Below are 22,779 nucleotides of genomic sequence, written 5' to 3' on the forward strand. Positions count from 1 at the left end.
AACCAACCAAAATGGATGTCTTCATCTGTACACATGTTATATTTTTAACAATTAGTTAAATAGTTGGTTAGTATTTAGTCTAAATAGCCACATAAAAGCAGTAACAAGATCAGCTTTTTATCATCTTACAAATACAGCCAAACTCAGGGACTTCATGTCAAAAGCCGACCTTGAAAAACTCATTCACGCTTTTATTTCTAGCAGACTACTGCAATGGTCTTTTGACAGAGCTCCCCAAAAAGACTATCAAAAAGCTTCAGCTTATTCAAAATGCAGCTGCTAGAGTTCTTACAGGGACCAAAAGGTCAGACCACATCACCCCGATTCTTAAGTCACTACACTGGCTTCCTGTCAGCCACAGAATTGAATATAAGGCAATGCTGCTTGTTTATAAATCAATACATGGAGTGGGACCAAATACATTACAGATATGTTTAAGGAGTACACTCCTGCCAGGCCTCTCAAGTCAAGTGGGAGTGGGCTGCTAGTAGTGCCCAGTGCCAGGGCTGAACTTGGTGAAGCAACCTTTAGTCACTATGCTGCACATCTCTGAAATAGACTCCCCGTCGACCTTAAAAGTAGCCTAATCCTCGAAACTTTTGAATCAGAAATGACGGGATTACATTTAACTGTGATTGTAGCTGAATGATTACACATGACAAATAAAAACTTGATTGATTGATCAGGACTCAAAACCACACTGTTGGGGCCCGGTGGCTCACTGAGTAAGGCGCGTACCATAAGACTCAGTCCTTCCTGCAGTGACCCGGGTTTGAATCTGGTCATTTGCTGCATGTCCTCCCCTCTCTCTCTCCCATGCCTTCCTGTCTCTCTCTCACTAACTCTATTGAATATAGCATAAAAATGCCAAAAATAAATCTAAAAAAAAAAAAAAAAACACACTGTTCATGGATGCTTTTAAGTTGAGTTATTTGAGTTCTTTAAAAAATGTTAAACTTATTTTAAATCTTGTTTTTATCTACACCACTATTTATTTATTCATTGTTCTTAGAAATCTTTTAATCTTTGTAAAGCACCTTGAATTGCCACTGTGTATGACAAATGTGTTATAAATAAAGTTGCATTGACTTGGAAAAGTTGGAAAAGTTGTAGCAGAGACGGTTTAGAAACGAGACGGTGCAACTGCGAGTCATTTCCTGTATCTGTAGTTTCCAGATAGTGTATTGTTAGGCTACATGTGTGTCTAACATGTAAGCTATGGCCTGTTTTAAGTGAAGGACGTGTTGGAGGGGAAAAGTTCTTTCTATCGTGGCTACATGATAAGTAGTTTTTTTTTAAAATGAATTTTGTGTCGGTATGATTCATGCTGGAATGCATAAAATAGACATTGTTGTTATAATGTTATAACGATTTTTATGAATAAAGACATCAATTTTGGTTGGTTATTACATAATGCACCATATTACATTTTCATCAAAAAAAAAGTGCAACTCCCATATTTTGTAATAACCACCGCAATATGTAATAATTTATTACAAAATGCGGGGAAATTTATTACATATTGCGTTCAGGCTGTGTATTGCAAAATGCGGGTGTTATTACATAATGAAGTGAAAATTTATTACATTTTGTCATGTTATTACATAATGCGATGTTATTACATAATGCGTTGTTACAAACCTGTAAGCCTTTAAGTAAAATGAATTAATTAATGTCAGTGTGATAAGTTTAATGTCACAAATAAAAACTAATTTGTCTATCTGAATTTGTTAATCAGCACATTTCCATATCATTTTGCTATAGTTCAGAGGCTTGAGGCTGTTTCCAGTTCAGTTTTGCTCTTCTGTAGATGACTGTTTTTTACTGTTAGTGACTGGAACTGAGACCGCTGAGTGAGATATCGAGGGCCGGTACATTTGTTGACCACCTTGTTTCATGACTTTTTTGCTCTTTCTCGCATCAAGCTTCAAGACCTGCTTGCAAATCCTCTTGAATGAAGGGCTAAAGAAACAGTAGACTATGGGATCCAGCATGCTGTTGAGATAGGTCAGGCTGATGGTGATGTAGAAGGTGGTGTCCAGGGCCTTTTGGATATCACAGTCTCTCTTACTAGCAATCGAAGCGTCCCCGTTGTTCCTCAGCCATATAAGGACCCATGTGAAGTTGCTAGGGAGGAAGCAGATAATGAACATAACTGTAACCAATCTGAGGCACCTCTGAACTCGACAGATTCTGACCTCCTTGACCAATCCTCTGACCTGCAGCTGGCTTGAAATTCGCTTGGTACAGAAGAGTATTATCCCAAGAGACAGGAGGAACTCTAGGAGAAACACGGTGCTGTGCAGCCTGTCCTTGTGGGTGAAACTCTCACATTTGATGGAGTTCCCAGCTCTGAAGTGGTGAGAGTTGGTCAGTAAGTGCACATTCAAAGATATAGTGAGCACCCACAGTCCAGCAGCACACCACACAGCTTTAAAAAGGCTCATGGAGTTGATGGGATGGTGGGGGTGCACCACACGCATGTACCTGTCCACAGCGATGGCCATCAAGAAGAAGACGCTTCCCCCGCGATTCATAGCCAGAGAGAAGAGCGAAATGTTGCAGAAAGCGTCTCCGAAAGTCCAGTTGATCCCAGAGAAGTAGTAGCTAGCACGGAAAGGCAGAGCCACGTTGAGCAGGAAGTCAGCCAGCGCCAGGTTGAAGAGAAAGACCGTGCTGCTCTTCCAGGGCTTCAGGTGGAAGCAGAAGATCCAGAGAGCCAAACCATTACCAAGGACACCCAGAACAAACTCTGTCACCAGCAGCGGAGGCAGGAGTTGAGAAAGTAAGTCCCCATCAATGACACAAGTGTCCAACATTGCTACAGATGAGTTTTCTCTACCTTTCTGGTGGATGTTAATGTATCAAACAGAGATCTGACATTCGACGCCTTATTTGGAGTAAAAAAAAAAGAATACGATTGTTGCATTGGAAGGTCCAAGCTAGTGAGGCCTCAGTTTCACTTGACAGGACTTTCTGGTGATGATTAATAAAGCTGTTTTTTATATTTTTTCCACAGGCAAGGTGTCGTTGAAGGTTGCTAAAGTACTAAGTAAAGACAGCAATATATAGTTTGTGTCACTGTCTGTGTCATGCCCAATTTCCCCTTGTGTACAGAGTAAATGAAGAGCATCTGCCTAGGGGTGTGATTCACATGATGGTGTCTCCATAGATGTGGACAGATAACAGGGCCGGACCTTCAGAGAAGTCAAACCAATGAATGGTAGCACTTTACATTACGGTACAAAAAATACAGGGTAATAACTGTAATTACAGAGAAATTATCAGAAAGTAGCTGGTAATTAATGGTAATAACAAGTAGCTATTTTGTAATGTGTAATTTCTGGTAATTTTGCTGGTAATTTCTGGTGATAACCAGTAATTATTAGCATTAAAAGTGCTACATTAATGTAGGACGATGTAGTTACTAATACCTATTATGAAAGTACTAGATAACACCATGGGAACTGTACTGCCAAGTAACGTCATCAAGCTTGATAGTACTTTCATAATAGGTATTGGTAACTACCTCATCATCCTATTGAACCAAGGAATAGGGTAACTACAGAGTAATCATCTCTCATCTCATAATCAGTGTAATATTGAGGAATCAAGCCTGACTTTACTTGGCAGTACAGTACTTTCATAATAGGTATTGGATAACAATACTGTAACAACCTTATCAGTCTTCTGAACTAGAATATGGAAGTCCCATTTAAGAGAGAAGGAAAGGACCAGTAAGCCAATGTTTCCAAAGTATTACGGAAGAATTATTCAGTAATGATTGTAAAACTTACTACATTAATGTAGGACTGTTATGTAATAATTGCTCGTTCTCACCAGAAATTACCAGCATTTAACTGAGAAATTATTCTGTTATAATTACAAAATAGTTACTCGTTATTACCAGAAATTAACAATTTCTTTCTGATAATTTCTCTGTATTTACACAGTTATTACCCTGTAATTTGTGTACCGTAACATAAAGTACTATAATGAATTTCTGTTAATGCATGCCAGTAGGTTTTCTATGTGCAATGCAGCCAATTGTGGAGAAAAGCTTTCAAGTTTAGCACAAGTTTTCAATATTTATTTCCATCTTTGTTGGATGTTTGTTCTGTTCATTATATTGCTTTACTGTGCTAAAGCATTGCTGATCAGTGATAGGAGAATGTAAGTAATTTAATATGAATCCATCTTTTGCCTGGGGGCATGGCACTCAATTTATGGACTTGGTCAACTTGAGTGAAAAGTATACACGCAATCCATATCAAAACTATCAAAGAAAACATTTGTCTTTATGATCAACATGCAAATTTTTATTCCTTGTACCATCAGACACCAACAGAACAATGTGTATATTTGTGTGATTAGGGAGTTGTGAAAATATTAGCAATTTAACTGCATATTGGCACCTTTAGAAGGTTTTGCAAAAGGAATTAACATTAATAAAGAACAGTCAATATATACTGAACAAATGGGCTATAATTTAAAGTTCTGCCTGCTGCAGGTTGTAGTTCTTGCATGACAACTTTGAAAAAAACATGAAAAATAAACTTTTTTTTTTTTTTTAAGATAATTTTTTTTGGCATTTCTGCATTACTAGACAGTCACAGCAAAGAGAGACAGGGCAGAGAGAGGGGATGACATGCAGCAAAGGGCACAGGCTGAATTCGAACTTGTGTGGCTGCTATTTAGACTTGACCTTAATGGTACGCATAAATTAATATATACATTTTAATCAGAATCTTAGCTATGATGCTTGGTTTCAATCTTGACTTCTTTCTTTATGCGATGTTCTCCTTGTTGAGTGCGGCTTGGCTGTCACAGTTGGCTGATGGACTGGGAGCCTGTTTCTCGAGTTTTCTTCTCACTGCTGTCCCCAGTGACCTCGGTTTGTCTCAGATGAACAGCTCTCCTGCAGATGTTCTTGAAGGCAGGACTGGAGAAGTAGTAGACCACAGGATCCAACATGCTGTTGAGATACGTCAGGCTGATGGTGATGTAAAATGCCGTGTTCAGGTCCTCCAGCGCGGCACAGACTTGAGGTGGAGGAAGGGTGTTTGCGACCTTTTTGGTCCTGTACCAGATCAGAAGCTGTGTGATGTTGCTTGGCAGGAAACAAATGATGAAGAGCACCACCACTACAGTGATGAAGCACAGAGCCTTCTTGATCTTTGCCTGCTGGGCCAGCTGCCTCCCTCTCAAATAGCCAATAATATGGAAGGTGCAGTAGAGAATCACAGCCAGAGGCACGTAGAAGGACAAGACAAACATGGATTTATGCCAAGTCACATTAAGACTGTGTTCGGTCTGAATCATAAAACTTTCACAGTAGGTTGTGTTCCTCCACGGTATAGTGAGGAGATGAGCCGTCATTGAAATTGTGAGCAACCACAGTACAACTGCACCACATGCTGCTTTGGAGACACTCAAAGAGTTAATGGGGTGATGGGGATGCACCACACGCATGTACCTGTCCACAGCAATGGCCATTAGGAAAAAGATACTTCCACTACGGTTCATTGCCAACATGAAGAGCGAAATGTTGCAGAAAGCGTCTCCAAAAGTCCAGTTGATGCCAGACAAGTAGTAGCTAGCACGGAAGGGCAGAGCCACGTTGAGCAGGAAGTCAGCCAGCGCCAGGTTGAAGAGTAAGACGGTGCTGCTCTTCCAGGGCTTCAGGTGGAAGCAGAAGATCCAGAGAGCCAAACCATTACCAAGGACACCCAGAAGAAACTCAATCAACAGCACTGGAGGCAGCACAGTGATTAGTAGAGTTCCAGTGAAATTGCATTGCATTTTGAGTTACGTCCTACTTCGTTTGATGCAGGTCAAAGAAACAGCCCTGTGAAGAGTATCTGCATGCTTTTAAGACAAAACTCTTGCAATCCACACTTGCAACATGCAGTGAAGTGTTTGTGGTTTTGAGCCTGATGAATATACAAGTTGTTATCTTTTTTCGACATCTGACGGAAGCCAGAGGATTTCACACATCAAATGTTAACCACAGCTGAATTCTTTTGAGTGGGGTTTTGTATTTCTAGACCTGAGGGCTCTTGAAAAAATATAGAACAGCAGGGATTCTGTAATGTAGGCCTGTCCTAAGCCATTAAGAGCTTTGTATACAAGTAAAAGACCTTTAAAATCAATTCTAAAGGACACTGGGAGCCAGTGCAATGTAGCTAAAACCAGAGTGATATGCTCTCGCTTCCTTGTTTTTGTTAAAAGTCTAGGTGCAGAGTTCTGGATAAGCTGAAGCCTCTCAGTAGACTTTTTAATGAGACAGTAAAAAGGGTGTTGCAGTAGTCCAGTTTACTTGTAACAAACGTGCAAGTTTGCTTTTCGCCATCTTTCTGGGTCAGGAAGGGCCGCACCGTGGCAATATTTCTAAGATGAAAGAATGCTGTTCTGGTCACCTTGTTTATATGGGGATTAAAACTTAGATCAGAATCTAAGATAACACCCAGGCAGTAATGTGAGTAAATGTAATTGTAAATGTAATTAGGGGAGACCGGGGTTGGTTGGCAACAGGGGTTGGTTGGCACACAACGATTTTCTGGTCCTTTGAAGGTCACAGAAACAAAAATGTAACATCAAAATTTTGCTTTCTTGACCTGCACTCATCTACTATGTTAAAACATCTGAAAGTCACTAACTTTTTTGGTGAGGGTAACATTTCACTTTTATAGTATCGAAAGTAAAAAAAGTGGTCTGTGGACTAAACGTATTATAAAACTGTGTTAGATAGAGATATTGGAAATGTGTTACTTCTAGTTAATAGACATAGGAATCAGCTACATTTTGGTATAAGATTTGAAAGTCTGTGATGAGTGATGGGAGCTGGTTAACATAATTTCATCACAAAGTTGGGTCAAATGTGAGCGGGGTTGGTTGGCGCACTGATTTTGGCATTATAGGCATTTAGTAATAAATATGGTAAGACATGTATTATACATGTGTCTGTGTCTCTCTTTGTGTGTCTGTCAGGTGGATGGATTATCTTGGCAAAGGAGAAGTGCTCACTAACACGGATTTAAACAAATTTGTGAACAAAATTTGAGAGAAATACGCCTTTTGTGTGCATAGAAAAAGTCTTAGATCTTTTATTTCAACTCATGAAAAATGGGAGCAAAACCAAAAGTGTTGCGTTTATATTTTTGTTCAGTATAGGCCACATGTAAGAAGAAAGCGTCTTGAGGTGGGAACATATTCTCACCGCCTCATTTATTTTTAGTTGTAACTACTTGTTAGAAGGCCTGTTTTGCAGAACTAACACCCTTTCTATCTTTTTTAATCTACCATACTTCCTATTTCAATTATGTTTACGATTAACTTTCTTGAGAAAAAGTAATTTTTGGATGGAGGAGGTGTTACATTTTGAACTGGCGAAGTTGTAGAATAGCTCAACCTTCATGTTTAGGCCTTAAATGGATGCTCACGCAGGGCAATACACACTATGAAAGAACTAGTCTTCCTGAAAGTATGGGCTGCAGAAATTTGAAGTGAATCAAAGTATGAATATTTTACTGAAAAAGATGTCCTATATGACCTGCCCAAGAAGAAAAGATCAATGTGTGCCCAACTTAGATCAGGTATCAATATCAGGTTTCCCCTCCATATTGAAACAGGCCGGTGTGTCGGCACTGCAGGCAGATGTCATCATAATGAAACTGAAAATGCCCTTATTATAGTAAACAATGGGACAAGATAATTAGAGGGGTCATTTTTTAATATATGTCGGAGCGTAGAAATTTTAAGTTGATAGTTTGAACATGAGATATCGAGGGCTTGGAGCCAAAGGGGCGTAAGTGCGTTATAGTAGATTTTACAGGAGAGCCAAAACAAATTTTTATCAAACTTGGATCAGCTGCCGTTACCACATACTAAGCACAATATTTTTACTTTTTGTGTTATCAGATTGAGCATTACCATAAAAACAATACTGCTACAGTTTAAGTTGAATTATATTTGTTAACTTTTTTAAAAAAGAGTGAAATTCGCCTTTTTGGCACAAACATTGTCCCAATACAGCCATGCAGAATATGGGCGTATGTAAGTAAACAATTGTAAAACACATTCATTTTAATACAAATCTAGCAATTACACTTCAATCAACACTGAAATATAAAACAAGATCAGAATGAATATCTTTATCTTCAAGTAATGCTCAGCAACTTTCACCAAGGCCTTTAAAATTGTCGGCTACATGGATCATATCAAATTGATTGATAAATTTTTTCGGTTAAAAACTTTTAATAAACCTTTTTTAATAAGCCTCTATAGACATAAAAAACTACTTTTGATTCTAAACTACTACTTTTTTTTTCTTTTGCTAGTATAATACATTTTTGTATGTGTTCCAGGACACATCACTTATTGATGTGTCCTGGGACACATTCAAAGACCTGTAAAACTCCTCATAACACTGAGGGATAACTTCAGCTACCAGCAGTCTTACTATCAGAGCTTATCTTGACCAGTTCACACTCCTAACATTATAAAATAACATTTTGAATCTATAGGCCTAAGTATTTCATGGGAATATTAACATATTTACATTCATCTAATATTGACCTATAATATTAATTAGGATATGAATAGGATACTAAAAATGATGTGATCATGCTGCCATGCTAGCATTACTTACGTCAGCATGCAGTTTGAGTTGACCTAAGTGCTGTTAGAATCCTCTACCCACAATGCTTGTTCAGTGTCAAAAGTTGGGTTTTGCTTGGTGTCAAAAGGGGTGTAAGTGTAGTTACGCCCTTTTGACAGCAAACAAAACCCTACTTTTACTGTTACGGCTTTCAGTTTTTGTTTAATTAAAACTTATGGGTCATGATTTCAGTTGTGTCCTTTTTGGCACTGAAAAGATCTCACTGAGACCTTTCAATTGATATATAATACTCATATTCGCCCAAAATCACACTTACGCCCCTTTGGCTCCAAGCCCTCAATATTTGGGTTAGCAGACTATTTGAAGAAAACTTGGGAAATGAGGAAAGGAGAATTGTATGAACAAAAGGAGTAATGTTTGCCAGAGGTGGGGACTCGAGTCACATGACTTGGACTAGAGCCAGACTCGAGTCACAATTTTAATTGATGGAGACTTGTTTTGATGCATGAAGAGACTTGACTTGGGTTCTGGTGACTTAGGACTTGACTTTGACTTGTACATTGATGACTTGAAAAGGTTTCTAAAGTCTTGACAAAAGATCTTGTGTTTGTGTAAATGACTTAGATTTAAAATTATGAGAACTGAATTTAAATTCTGTTTACTGAATTTGTATGGAATCATTGAATTTATTGAAGTTGAAACTGATTATAGAAATCAAACTCATGATGCTCTTACCAAGTTTTTATCCTATTAAAACCATATTGCATTGAAAAGTCCTAGATATTTAGTTTTCTTTAAATTGATACTGGACTCTTGATTTGTTCTGACTTGACTTGGTGTTCTACATTTAGACTTGAGACTTGACATTAATGACATGGACTTGACTTGGATTTGACTTGGTAATCTACATTTAGACTTGGGACTTGACTTCAGACTTGTGCCTCAAGACTTGAGACTGACTTGGGACTCGAGCAAAGTTGACTTGGTCACACCTCTGATGTTTGCTGTTCTCCTATGAATGATATACTTTTATGTATATGTGTACACATGTATGATTACATGTAGATGTGTGTATGTTAATGTGTTTAAGTATAGGGGTGTGTTTATACAGTAGTTCTACACTTTCTTTCCTTCTTTCTCTCTTGCATGGACTGAATTGTCGTGGCGTGTAACTGGATGTTTTTGTGTCAATTTTTGTGTTAACGGTGTCACACTTGTAATCACATTTGTTCGTTCATGCACACTATGTAATCAGGGACTGCACAAGGGTAAGAAGGATAAACGAGGAAGTGTAAACTGAGAGTATATAAACCTATACTGCTGTCTAGTGAGTAACCTTTGAAAGTGCTGCTTTTGCTATGATTTGAACATTTTTATACACTTTTTTTTGTACTGATACACAAAACATTGATTAAAAGGGTAATTGTATGAGATAATGTTAATTTTCATGGGAATTACATTTTTTTGGTTTTGTTTTGGGAGTTTTTTTTAGAAGAGAGAAGGACAAAAGTGTGAATGTTCATAATGGTGTCCAGCATAGAATATTGTATACAACTGTTAAGTAAGCTTGTTTTTGCTTATTTAACATCTTGTAAAAGGTTATGTGACTCCAACCATTCATGAAGCGAGTCTTATATTCATATGCTTGCAAATCGGAGGGTGAGTGAAGGGAAAGAAAGTGAGATTGTGGGAGTGACCATCTGCTTCCCCCCTGAGCATTTAACCAACAGCTTGCCTTTTCATTCTTAAGATGAATTTCCATCCATCTCTGCTGTTTTCTCACATGACATATTGTGCTATAACGTCATTACATCCGTCTTGTCTTTTACCTTTAAAGAGCTGACACGTCACACGTCAGGTGTCAATTCTGTCTTTTTCCATGGAAGTGAATCGGACCCCAGCAGCAGAAGTTCACAGATTTCTTGAGAATGTGCGGTCAGTGTTCGCCAGGCTAAGTGGAAGAATGTGAAAGAGCCAGTTCGGCCTGCGGGGCGAAGACATCCCTTTGTTTCTGCTCTCCTGTTGTCCCATCAGCCCTTGTGTTTCCTTCACCTGCATACCTGGGAACAAAACATCGAGGAGGCTGCTCCACCCGGCGCGGCGAACACGAAATTCCAGTCTTGCAACCTTGAAGATGACTGAACATGACATGACTGCCCTAAAATGTAAATGGGGAAAAAACAACTGAAGCATTATTATTTTGACTCCCATTTACTTTAAACCAATCACTAGGAGATACATGGGAGGAAATAGAGAAGCTATGAATCGAGAAACATCAGCGATAGTTTGTCGACATATAAACATCGTTCCAGTACAAATGCGGTCTAACAAAAAGCAATCACATTTGTCACGTCCAACATGTTACTCAATGTGCACAGCTTGCCATGACTGTGTGCTTTGTTGCTGAAAGTTTTGGCCGAAGCTGCATGTGACATGATAGGGATGGAGGAAGCAACGATTCAGACATTCAAATCTGGTTTTTCCACATACCTGAGGTCACAGTTTGTGCCAAAGCATGAGACACAATGTTCTGTGGCAGATGGCAAAGAGTTAGGGTAGAATAAAGTTTTAAATGTCCCATCATATACACTGAATGTACAACTCTTTACACGAAGTACACTGATGAGATGACTCCAGGTGAAAAAGCTATGATCCCTTATTGATTTCCCTCATTCAATTTAGACCAATCACAAAGGGGGAGATGTAGATGAAGAGAAGCAGATGAGTTAGTGAAGGATTTTGAAGCTTTGAGGCAATTGAGATGTAACTGGCTGCAACTCAATACCTGGAAGACGTCCCTAATGTTTTGTACATTCAGTTTATATCCCATATAGCCTACGTACTGGGAGCATTTTGTTTTGCAGTAAATGGAAAAAATACACCAATGGACCAACTTATGAAACTCTTATCGACCACATTCTCGTCATTTACCTTGACTGATCTGGCTGGCTGATTCTAGGATATTTTTGCTTTAGCATTCCAGTTTGTAAAGTGACATACTCAAGAGTGACTATGGCATTTTGTCCTTCAGCTCCCTTTAAAACAGTCTGTCAGCATCGTCAGCGTTCCTCGTGGAAACCTTAGGGGCACCACTATAGCTGCAAGCATGTCCCAGATACTGTTTACAGGCCCAGGATGTCCCAGAGCCTCCTTTTACCCTTACAAAGCTATAATAGAGGTTGTTGCTGAATATGTATATGTATTATTTTATGTTTTATAGCCTGGCCATTTCCCTGTGCCAGTCTCTGACAATGTAGGCCTATTATCCAAATGCAGGCACATATCCTCTTGATATTAATCTGAGGAACATTTCCTGATTCATCCCCGGCTCTGCTTTAACTGTTATTCTAAAAACAGATGTGCTCTCCGGATTACAAGTGAATCAGGAAAAAAAAAAAAAGTCTGCAATAATCCTCATGGGTTTTAATTTCACTGAAATTACGACGGTGCAGTTAAGTGTTTGCCCCGTGTGTGGGGATATAGATCAAAGAGATGCCACGGGGGGGGGGGAAGAGAGCTCAGTGGGACAAAATAACGATTTGTGAAACCTTCCCTAATTAAACCGCGTGAAGGCAGGCTGTGCTCTCATCCGTGCGCAATACGGGAAATGAAGTTTGATGAAAATGAGTCAGAGGACGACAGCGGCGGCCGCAGAAGACATTTCCTCCACCTTGGGGGAGGATCCGTCCACGTAACGCAAACACGCCAGACTCGCATTTCTCGCATTTCGCTTTTCCTCCTTCGGCCGCGATGCATCATCTATAATGAATCCCGCTGCCTCTGCTCGGAAATGTCACTGGCAGATACAGAAAGCCTGGAGTCTTTCGGCAGCCTCTCGCTCCTGCTAGGAAGAAGAAGAAACCTCTGATATTTTTGGCCGAATACAGGCTATATACGTCTGGATTTGTTTTTTGGGGGGGGGGAGTGAAGAGAAATTTTGTCGCTAAAAACCCGTCGCCTACCTTGTCATATCGAAACTAGAGGATGAATAGCATAAGACAGGTGCCTTCAAGGGTGAAGACCAGAAGGACCGAGACCAATTTAGGTGCGGAGAGGGAGCATTTTGACAAGCAGCAGGTAAACAGCACCGGGGTTTGGGGGTTAAAGCTTACAGTAGATGGTGGTACTGCTGATGTTTTGGCACGGTGGAAACACAAAGAAACTATTAGACACCTGCCGCTTTCATTTAGGCCCTACTGGAGGGCTGAATGTGTGTGTAGTTTTCAATGTGTGTGTGTGTGTGTGTGTGTTTTGGTGCTTACACAGTCTACAGCATAGGCCACATTTATTTAATTTACCAGTTAACTGGGGGATTCCACTTAGAGGAAAATGATCTCTTTTAGCTTAGAAGCACGAAATAGTCAAAACTGCAATTTGTCTAATTGATGAAAAATTCAATTAGAGCAAACTAAGACATTACATTCATTCTGTGCATTTGAGATGTGTATTTGAACTAGGTGTAGGAGTTATTTGAGAGTATCTTTCAGGTAAAGCTTAGACCTATACTGTAGGTCAGCATGCTATATAGAGCCTTTGGGCACTATTGACTATTCCCAAATTACTCTTGGGCTATGTGACATAAAGTATTATCATTCCTGGTCATTTGGTTCCAGTATAAATCATCATTAACCATGCAGCCAGCAACGTGAAGCCTGTATGTTGTAGGAGATCTCTAATTTTGTGAAGGTATGCCACTTGCAGTTCATAGTTAATGACATCAAATATTTCCTTTTAGCCAAACTTCATGAATACATTACTGCAGCAAGGACTTCAACTGAGACTATTATTATCATTATGAATAACACTCAGAATTATGACTCATTTTATTTCTTCACCAGCAACTAGCCTACACCATTATACTCACATACAAACAACATCATCTATTTTAGAGGGAGGCGTTCTCTATGAGTGTAGCAGTGTTTTATATGCAGATGCACATCATGAGGTGATTCAATGTCGACCACTTTCCAGCAGTGAAAGACAGTGCGGTGTAAACCTACACCATCCACCTGTCACTGAGGCCGGTCCATCAGTACCATGCTGATCAAGTCCGTCCTGTTTGGCCACCTTTCCTCCCTTACAGACATTTCTTTTGTGAACCTTTCCATGTAAAATGTGGCACTCAGGACGCAAGACGGAGAGCCACAACTGAACTGTGAGATAGGCTACTGCGCTTGTGAAATAGAAATCAGATTGTGTGGTTTGTTGTGTGTGTGTGTGTGTGTCCACTGTGGGCTACTGCGCTTGTGAAATAGAAATCAGATTGTGTGGTTTGTTGTGTGTGTGTGTGTGTCCACTGTGGGAATGAGGTTTGTCTCATTCCTCACACAACAGGGGCTCTGTGATTTCCAAGGCTGCCGGCCAACTTCACTTCAGTCAGACTAACGTTACGTACGCAGCCGGAATCAAGCGGGAAGAAGAAACGCATTCCTTTTTGCTGTTTTAGATGAGCAAGATAGAGTAATGCAGACAGTGGGACCTCCACAGCATTGCAGACTAAATGTTTAAGCCTGTTAAAGACGGGCCATCAGGTCGTATTGGAGCCTGCTGTTGGAGGTTGTAGCACACACCCAATTCAGTGAGGTGGAAACGTGAGATTCAAATGAGGTTGAGTAACTAAACAAACCACACAGCTGCCTTGGTGTTCAGTCTTACATTACTTTGAGTGTTATGCCTTTATCTAGAAGGGAGTGAGCTTTTCCTGAGCTGGGTGTTCATTCACCTGTCAAAGTTTTTATTTGCCTTTTACTTAGGACTGTCAGATCTTGATAATGCATCGTAGGTTATATAACAGCATGATTCTATACAATGTTGGAGCTGCTGATCTTTTAGACAGAAAATAAGCTTCTGGGCAGTCTGGAGAGACCAACTAGAAACAGCTTCTTTCCATAGATGGTGCTGCTGAGTTGCTAAGTGATGCTGGTGCATAATGTCTCTTTCTGCATATTAAACTTCCTTTTGTTCATTGAGGTAAACTCAGGTTCCTGGTTCTCTGTCAGGTCAACAGTGAGAGAGGTGGGCACAAAATGAACTGATTTTATTCTGTTGCTACTACGGCTGCAACAAACTATTATTTTCATTATCGATTAATCTAGCGATTATTTTTTCGATTAATCATTTTGTCTATAAAATGTCAAAAATAATGACAAATGCCCATCACAAGTTGCCAGAGCCCTGACAAGCAGCCCAAAAAAACCCCAAAGTATTCATTATATAATATTATGAAACGGAGAAAAGCAAGCAAATCTTTGCATTTGTGAGGCTGTAACAAGCAAATCTTTGGTATTTTTACTTGATAAATGACTAAAATGATAGATCAGAATTATAATCGATTTAATTTTCTGTCGATCAATTAAACGACTAATTTTTTCAGCTCTAGTTGCTCCATTGAATCATTCATTCCCCTCAAATGCCATATTTAGTATTCTCAATTGAGTCATTAATGCGCTAAATGGGTCAGTGCACCTTGGAATGAGCACAGGTGTACCTTGAGTTTTTTTCAAATGGAAATAAAATGAAGGTCAAGCAAAAACACATTAACTAAGAACAAAATGTCTTGGCATCACTCATTTTCTGTAGTTTAATGCACTTTGCGCCTTGTCAAGCATCTTGCATTATTCTACCCCTCCTGTATGTTCATATAATGCTTTCTGTGACCTTTAATGCAGTGAATAACCTGCTGTTCCACAGATTTTTGCAACTGAAAAGGATGCAATTAGTCTATTTCATGTTAGTCAAAAGGATGTTGCGTGTAGGAGGGAGCCCATATATTTTTCCATTAGATTAATATTGCACTTGTCATTGAGCTACATAATACTGCTGATTCACTCAGTGTGCTGAAACTCTTCTGCTACACTTCTCTCTCGCGCTCTCTCCCTCTTCTCTCCCTCCTCTTTTTGTTGACCTCAGTACCAAGGTGAAATATCCCACACTGTGCCTTGTGTGTGTATGTGTGTGTAAGTGGTGTGTTTGCTTTCCCTGACTCCCAGTTGCCTGAGTGAGCGCCCATGAGAGAAGGAAGGAAGGGGGATGGGAGAGCCGGAGGGTAAACACAGCTACTGAGTAGAGGAGTAGAAACACAGTTTAAGGACTTGGGTCATGATCATTTTATCAATTACAATCCCCTTATAGCATAGTTTTTTCTCATTCGTGTTTATGTATTGCAACTTTATGTTAGTGTTTGTTAAAAAAAAAAAAAAAACACTAACATCAAACGCTACCTTCAGCCAGTTGTATCAAGTGTTTTGACACAAAGCTTTGACAGCTGCAGTCCTGTAGTTCTGCCGACTGTAGCCTGCTGAAAACACTCACCACTACTGCTAGACTGCTTAAGATTCAGACCTTCTTTCAAGAGCCTAATTCATACTCTTAGCATTAGCGCTCTTCCTGCGAGGGTGATCTGAGTCTAGAGTGCAATGGCTATTACCAGCAGTACGGCAGAGTAGGCCGCATGTATTCAGTTTTTGTTTACGATATGCACAAATCACCGTCATACATTATTTACAAAACACGTTCTTACGAGGTCCCTAATTCCTCTAGTGTTTCCATGGGAAAATAAACTGGTGAAAGAGTCATAATTCCAGCATAAACATAATACTGTGTGCTGTGGCAAATATGTTGCGTGGTCTGGCTTACATTGTTTTGGCCATACACAGTCATGTGAGGGAATCGTGCCAGTTTGATTAATTTTGTGATTTGGCTGGAGTTTGCTCTGGAAATTAGCCTACTAGTTGTCTTCAGTGTGATATATCTGATGTTCAGTATGCTAATTGATGTGGTTAACCATCGTTTACAGCGTCGTTTACTGCTGCCTTGCATCATTAAGGAGACGTACTGTAACCTCCGCCTGTGCAGCCAGTCAAGAGTCCTTTTGATTCATTCGCTCTTTCTTCTTCGCAGCGCTCAAGTTCAGTCATACATGCTGTCTTTACTGATATACTCCCACTTAATACTTATGGAAGAGAGTGCAAGGGAAGATAGCTTCTTCTGTATCTTGTGTATGAAAGTGAACAGGTTTTCATAACAAAGTATGTAGCTTACTTGGCACGAGTGTGTAGTGTAGTGTATGTAGTTTAGTTGGTCTTGTTGTTGCCAGTCTTCCCTCGGGTCTTGATGGTAACCAAGCATTTAGATGTGACCCTTAATCTAATGATCTGAGAACGATATGTGGTATTGCACTAAAATACACTGTGAAACATTTTGGGGGTAATGGGCAGCAGCACGTTAAGCACTGACATTCATGGCTGATTTTAGTAATGAGAGTTAATGTATTGGAAGTTGGAGAGAGTGGGATGATCTAGCTGTTTGTAGGGGTTAAGACACGAAAAACTCAGACGTTACAAACTCCCAGAACATCAGATGTATGGTTTTTGGATGTTTTTGGTAAATAAGTTTTGTCCTCCATTCATTTTAGAGGATTTTTATTGTGTATGTATATGTTTCTCCCTATTCAGTGTCCTTTCTGTTAGGACTGGCAAGCAGTTGGAAGGAGAACAAGAAATGCAGTGTGGGCTCAGGTTAGGATTATTGTCTGCTAGTTTTGTTTGGATAGGGACCCCAAGTGCAAGGAAACTAGTTAAGGAGCAACACAATGAGAAACTCTTGAAATGCGTAATAGCCTTGTAAAGCCTATAGAAGAGAAGATACAAAGAGCGCTGCACTGTCCCTAAAAAATGAAGTTGCTGGTGTGCTTTTGGAAACCAGAGAGTTAGATCATGAAGAGAGATAGATCATGGCCTCTAGTACTGGAACATGCAAAATGTAAAAATGTAAAGCCGAAACGCAGTCTGCCTTGGTATTACTTTTGAGAATTGCCCTTTTTTACATTTTGCATGTTCCAGTACCAGAGGCCATGATCTGTCTCTCTTCATGAGCCTTGTAAAGCCGTTTGATCTGTGAACGACTGTTAAATTGAAATATTCTGGGAAAAAAAAAAAAAAAGAAATTGAAAAACATGAACACTTTCTAAAAGAGATTTCTTTAGAGAAGCGTTGGCATCTGGTGTTCAAAGTGTTGTCAAGGATATTCAAACAAACACTTTTTGCTTTGCCACTGCCAGTGTTTCATTGATGAATACATTAGTCAGAGTGAATTAGTTAAAAGTAAAATTCCAAACCGAGGTAACCAGATGGCAAATTCATTACCAGTGAGAATCAGCCATGCTAAAGTCTGTGTTTGACCTTGTCGGCCGGAGCCGTAGCAGCAGTCTGTTGAATTAAGCTGATAAGGAGCTGCAATAAGTGCTCTTGCTGCAGGGCATTATGTCTAGTGTGAATCAGTGCAGGTGTAGCGGTGCTGCTTTGACTTCGCTAGCTGCACACACACCGTCTCCCAGCAGGGATGTCCAAGCACATGGACACACTGCTGAAAGGCAGAGAGGACAAGGTAAGCAAAGACACCTCGAGGTCTCGGGGCATTAAGGCAGTGTGGAGTCTGTGTGTGTGTGTGTGTGTGTGTGTGTGTATGTGTGTGTGATGTTTGTGGACTGTGTAGTGGGTGTATGGGTACAGTAATGCTAGCTGGCAACAGACCTTATGGCGGACCTCAGGGATTAGGACAGGCTTTCCCTCCCTCTCCCTCTCTCTCTCGATTTAGACCAGATGCAGTGTTAACTTGTTGGGCGGCCACACAGTCAACACTGTCACCCTGTCTGGAGCGCTGTTAGTAAAAGGTTTGGATTTCATCTGTCTGACTTACCTTTTGCCTTGGTGTTAAGGTTATGATATCTGTGTGTGTGTTTGTGAGCTGTGTGTAGCTTGATAGGAGGCTTCATAGAGCCAGTCTGCACTGTGCGCTCCAGCAGAGCTTCAGAAACTATAGGTTTGTAATTTGTTGGAGTGACAGCGAAGTCCCTTTACTGTTCTTTGTAAGCTTTATAGATGTACCTGTGAAATTATAGTGCTTGTATGTGCTGGCATGTTGGTTAGGGAAGCTGCCTGGTAACTGAAGGGTTGTTGGTTTGATCTTCATGCTGGCACTTCCCAAAACTGCCTCAGTGACCCTGAGCAAGGGCACTTCACCCCGTGTGTGTGTGTGTGTGTGTGTGTGTGTGTGTGTGTGTGTACCAGATTGTGCCAAAGATGGACGACGGAAATGGGCAAACATTTGCAAACAAGACGAAGAGTCTAACATTGAATTTTGTGGATGCATTCCTGCCGGGAATCAAACTTGGGTCTCCCGATTGAGAGTCTGCAATCTAACTCCCTGCGGCACACTTTCACCCATGTGACCAAAAGCAACCGACCGACTGACGATCCATAGAGGCATCGGCTTGCTAGAATGAAAGTAATGTAGCTGTATGTAGTATGTAGTCATCCTCTACCCCCTGTCTTACATTCGATGCCCCCCCTCACCCCTTTCTCTATACCATCTCCCTTTCACCGCTCCCTCGCTACACTCTGACAGGCATCCTGAATGTACTATGAGAGTCTCCCTGCAGCCATGCTGTTCAATGGCCATCTGTTGAGGCCTCTGTGCCAGGCTCTGTGTGCCAGAGCACGGCCCCCATCCAACCCAATCTTCTACCCCAGCTGTCGGCCTTCCTCCCCCAACAAACCCCTCATTGTCACGCGCCCCTCCATCCCAGTCCATTGCACTTGCCCTGTGTAAACCAGGGGCTAGCAGTTCATTTGCGTCAGAAGGAGGGGGAGTCTCCTATTAACCAGGACACCCTTCTCTCTCTGAACGCCAGTTTTCGCCCACAGTAGCCCCTCTGTGCTTTGTTTTGTGGCCATGTGTGTTTTGGTGGCGTTGGGAGGCGGAGGGCGGGGGGGGGCGGTTGTCAACTTGTGGACTGTGGTGACTCCCGGGTTTCCCGTGTATAAATGAGGCTTTTATAGGTTTTTGTGGGATTAAGTGCCTCTGCCACTGATATCTGATTATGTATTACACAAAGATGCGACATGAATTTATAAGCCTTTGTTTGAGATGAGATGAGAACGATGAACCAGGGTTTGTGGGAATTATGTTGTCATTTAAATGAGCAAACTACAAAGGTTGCATATGGTTACACATTTTCATTGATGTACATCCAAAAGAGAGCCTTTTATACAGAGAGGTTATTTTGGAGAAACGGAGGTGAAAGAGAGGCTGAGATAGCAGCATAAATGTTTAAGCTGTTTGGCTCACTCATGTCTGTATGCTGGATTACTCTCTTATGTAATAGTGTAAAATTAAATGGTGCAGCTCGCTTGCTGGCAGTGATTGCACAGAGACTATGGACTGCAGTACAGATGTGTTGAAGTAACAGGACATGTTGAAAAATTACACAGCATGTGCAAAAGATGTGATAATGGCAGACATCAGTCAATAGTATTTGCAAATACTATGATATAGTAAAAGTATGATATTCTTGGTTGGTTTTCCCTGCTTAGGTGCTAGATGGACCGGCCTTGACATATGACAATACATTGATAACCAAAATATTTACATAATCACAGGAAAGCATTTTGGGATTATTTTAATAATTAATTATCCTCATTCAGTAAATTTAAACCCATTTGTGGCTCCCTGCAGGTTTTAACAAAGGCCATGATTTATTTGCAGATGCTATTTGGGCCAGGTGGTTAAGGACTATAGAGTGAGGTTATATTCTGGCCCTGTCCTGAGGACTCAGTCGACCTTGGACATTATTCATAATAGAAATAGATGAACTGGAGATTAAGAGGGATTTATGGTTATCACGTGTTTTCAGCTCCTGTTATTTCCAATAATAGTAATAATAATAGTAACTTTTTATTGTATTTTAGATTTTTCCACTCACAATTATCGTTTACAGGTGCGATATGACACAAAATACATTGTCTTTAATTTGGGCAATGTTGGTACAGATGTCAACAAAAAAAATATGCCTCCATTCAGTACATACAGTATCTATACCTGCTGTGTTTTTATGCTGTACCAGCATCATCTGGTCCCGACAAGACACAACAATAACACTCAAGAAAAGAGGAACATCACATCATCAATCAACCACCCCACCCCACCCACCCATACACACACACACACACACACACACACATAACTCCACTCCTGCTCCTCACCAGCCCTCCACCCCCAAGAGGAGAAAAGAGTGTCAGTAATAGGAATACTGATGGTAGTGATAACAAAAACCAAAATAGTGGGTTACCAATGCCCCTCGTCCCCTATGGCTCCTTCAGGTATAATATAATTCTTTTTTTCTTTGTTTTTCCATAAACTATTATAATTTGTTTAATTAAAAAAGGTTAGCTTTTTTACTAGAGAGTTGGCTGCCGTTAAGACAACCTTCTGGACCACAGTCATGTTTGGACCGGCCTCCTTCATTCCAGCAGGAGAGAGTTGTATTACAGAAGTGTCTATGAGGAGCTCCTTCCTTTTCTGAATGGAGACACAGTGTGGTGGCTGCCATCTGTGAGTCCAGCTAGTAATTGCTGCACTATTTTATATGAGTCTTTTTTTATTTTCAGTAGTGATTATATCATTTTGTATGGTGCTGATAGCCCAGGGATGACCATGATGACAGGATTGCAGTGTAACATGACCAGACCAAGCAGATATTGTATCAGAGATTGCTTTGGGCCTGTGATGTACCTATAGTGTACATGTTGTCATATTCAACAGAGGCTGTAAATATCCGTGTGCTGTGGTGGACACAGTTTTGAGATCCAGCCTGTCTGTTTCCCTCTCCCTCTCCCTTCATCCTCCTTTTTTCAGCTGCACTTGTTTTACCTGCTGGACCAGGTTTCAGATGGGCCAGCAGTGGAGCTGTGTTGTGTGTCTTGTGTTACTGGTGACATTGAGTCTCTCTGAGTCTCATTATCAGCTGGGTAATGGAAGATGGAATCCGCTGATTCCCAGTTACCCCTGTTTGACCTGAGCTCTCATAGATGCCACCACTGACAACTCTAATACCAAAAACGTTCATTTGGTTTGTTTGTTTTTGTATTTCATGACACGAACGGTAGATTTGCAACACCAGATACAACAGTCCGATGCGTTTCTTAATCAAGGCGTTGGTGCTATTTTAGGAGCAAGGAAGCATAAGGAATGATCTTGACACATTTTGTAATTGCTTCGCACCTTTTTTTCGCTGCGGTCACCATCACCGCTATGCAAGACTAAGCTTGGAATGCAGTAAACATTCCTCATCTCTGCAAAGAAAGGATCACACCCAACCAAATAAACAAGAATCTAGCAGCTCCATTGCTCACAGACTGTTGGTGGTCAGTTAAAATCAGGCTAACCATAAGGTGAGAGCTGAGAGTCCATCTGTACGACACTGTGTCTGCACACAGTGAACAGTCATTGTTTCTGTGATTCATTCCTTTCTTTACAGTGCAGCCTATTATTATGAGTTGTTTGACTCCCGGTCTTTGTTTAACTTTGTCATGACCTATGAGTGTGTTTTACTCCGACTCCGTCTTGTACTGCTGCTGGTTGCAAAGGTAAAACCAAACTCGGGTTGTACTGTACCTTGTCTATTTTAAGCACTACAACTGATAGTGCAAGGGTGGAGACTCACTTGTTGCTTGTTTTAGTGAACACCCAATCCCTCCCACTCTCCAGGGTCATCTGACAAAATGTACACAAGCTATAGCGTATACAACAGGGGCCAATCAGGCGTTTCCTTCTTCACGTCATAAACGATAATAATTAAACTGTACACTTGGTACAGGTTTGAACAGAAACATTAAAATAGGGTGATGAACCACTTCCTTCCTCTGGAGTGCTTTGTTCTACTGGTAAAAAAAATGCATCTGGGCCTAAAAGCTTGTTTGTGAGTTTTCTCCCCAGACTCTTTTGATTAACCCTCCTCTCCTCTCCTCTCCTCTCCTCTCCCTCACAGCTTAGCAGCATCAGCAAAGCCATCAACTCCGCTGAGACGCCTGTGAAGGAGAAGCATGCACGCCGTATCCTTTTGAGGAAAAAACAACTCCAAACTAGCATCAGTATAGCTATTTTTTTCAGGCTTCAGGCTTGCAGTAGACTTGCTTTAAATTGTTCTTTGTCTTAGTTGCGGTTATATTAATGTGTGTATAATGTGTGTGGTAGTCATAAATTATTCATTTCTTCTGTGTCAAAGCCAGGTTTGGGGTCAATTTTTGAATGAACTCATCAATTCCAATTCAACTGAGGAATTGGAAAAAAAGCCTACAGGAAACAGAATTGGAATTAGTTTT

The 22,779-nt window shown here is 40.6% G+C and overlaps 3 protein-coding genes across 3 annotated transcripts in view; 1 reads left to right on the forward strand and 2 right to left on the reverse strand.

Moving 5' to 3' along the window:
- Positions 1–1,790: 1,790 nt before the first annotated feature.
- On the reverse strand, positions 1,791–2,819 carry LOC139928037 (hydroxycarboxylic acid receptor 3-like). The gene has a single exon (XM_071920380.2). The coding sequence runs from the start codon at positions 2,817–2,819 to the stop codon at positions 1,791–1,793; it is 1,029 nt and encodes a 342-aa protein (XP_071776481.1).
- A 1,400-nt stretch (positions 2,820–4,219) lies between these two features.
- LOC139928049 (hydroxycarboxylic acid receptor 2-like) lies at positions 4,220–5,803 on the reverse strand. Its single transcript, XM_071920399.2, has 2 exons — positions 4,701–5,803; positions 4,220–4,667 (listed from the first exon to the last, which is right to left on the reverse strand). The coding sequence occupies exon 1, from the start codon at positions 5,800–5,802 to the stop codon at positions 4,825–4,827; it is 978 nt and encodes a 325-aa protein (XP_071776500.2). The 5' UTR covers position 5,803; the 3' UTR covers positions 4,220–4,667; positions 4,701–4,824.
- Positions 5,804–12,364: 6,561 nt separating this feature from the next.
- hip1rb (huntingtin interacting protein 1 related b) overlaps positions 12,365–22,779 on the forward strand; it is a 28,998-nt gene continuing 18,583 nt past the window's right edge. Inside the window, exons 1-2 of the mRNA XM_071920372.2 lie at positions 12,365–12,697; positions 22,446–22,509. Coding sequence (XP_071776473.1) covers positions 12,605–12,697; positions 22,446–22,509 — 157 coding nt within the window. The 5' untranslated portion in view covers positions 12,365–12,604. The remainder of the gene's footprint in view (positions 12,698–22,445; positions 22,510–22,779) is intronic.

This window comes from Centroberyx gerrardi, chromosome 8 (genome assembly GCF_048128805.1).
Source record: "Centroberyx gerrardi isolate f3 chromosome 8, fCenGer3.hap1.cur.20231027, whole genome shotgun sequence".
Lineage (NCBI taxonomy): Eukaryota > Metazoa > Chordata > Actinopteri > Beryciformes > Berycidae > Centroberyx > Centroberyx gerrardi.

Coding starts and splice junctions, on each gene's coding strand:
- LOC139928037 (XM_071920380.2), bottom strand. CDS start 2,819: ATGTTGGACACTTGTGTCATTGATGGGGACTTACTTTCTCAACTCCTG.
- LOC139928049 (XM_071920399.2), bottom strand. CDS start 5,802: ATGCAATGCAATTTCACTGGAACTCTACTAATCACTGTGCTGCCTCCA.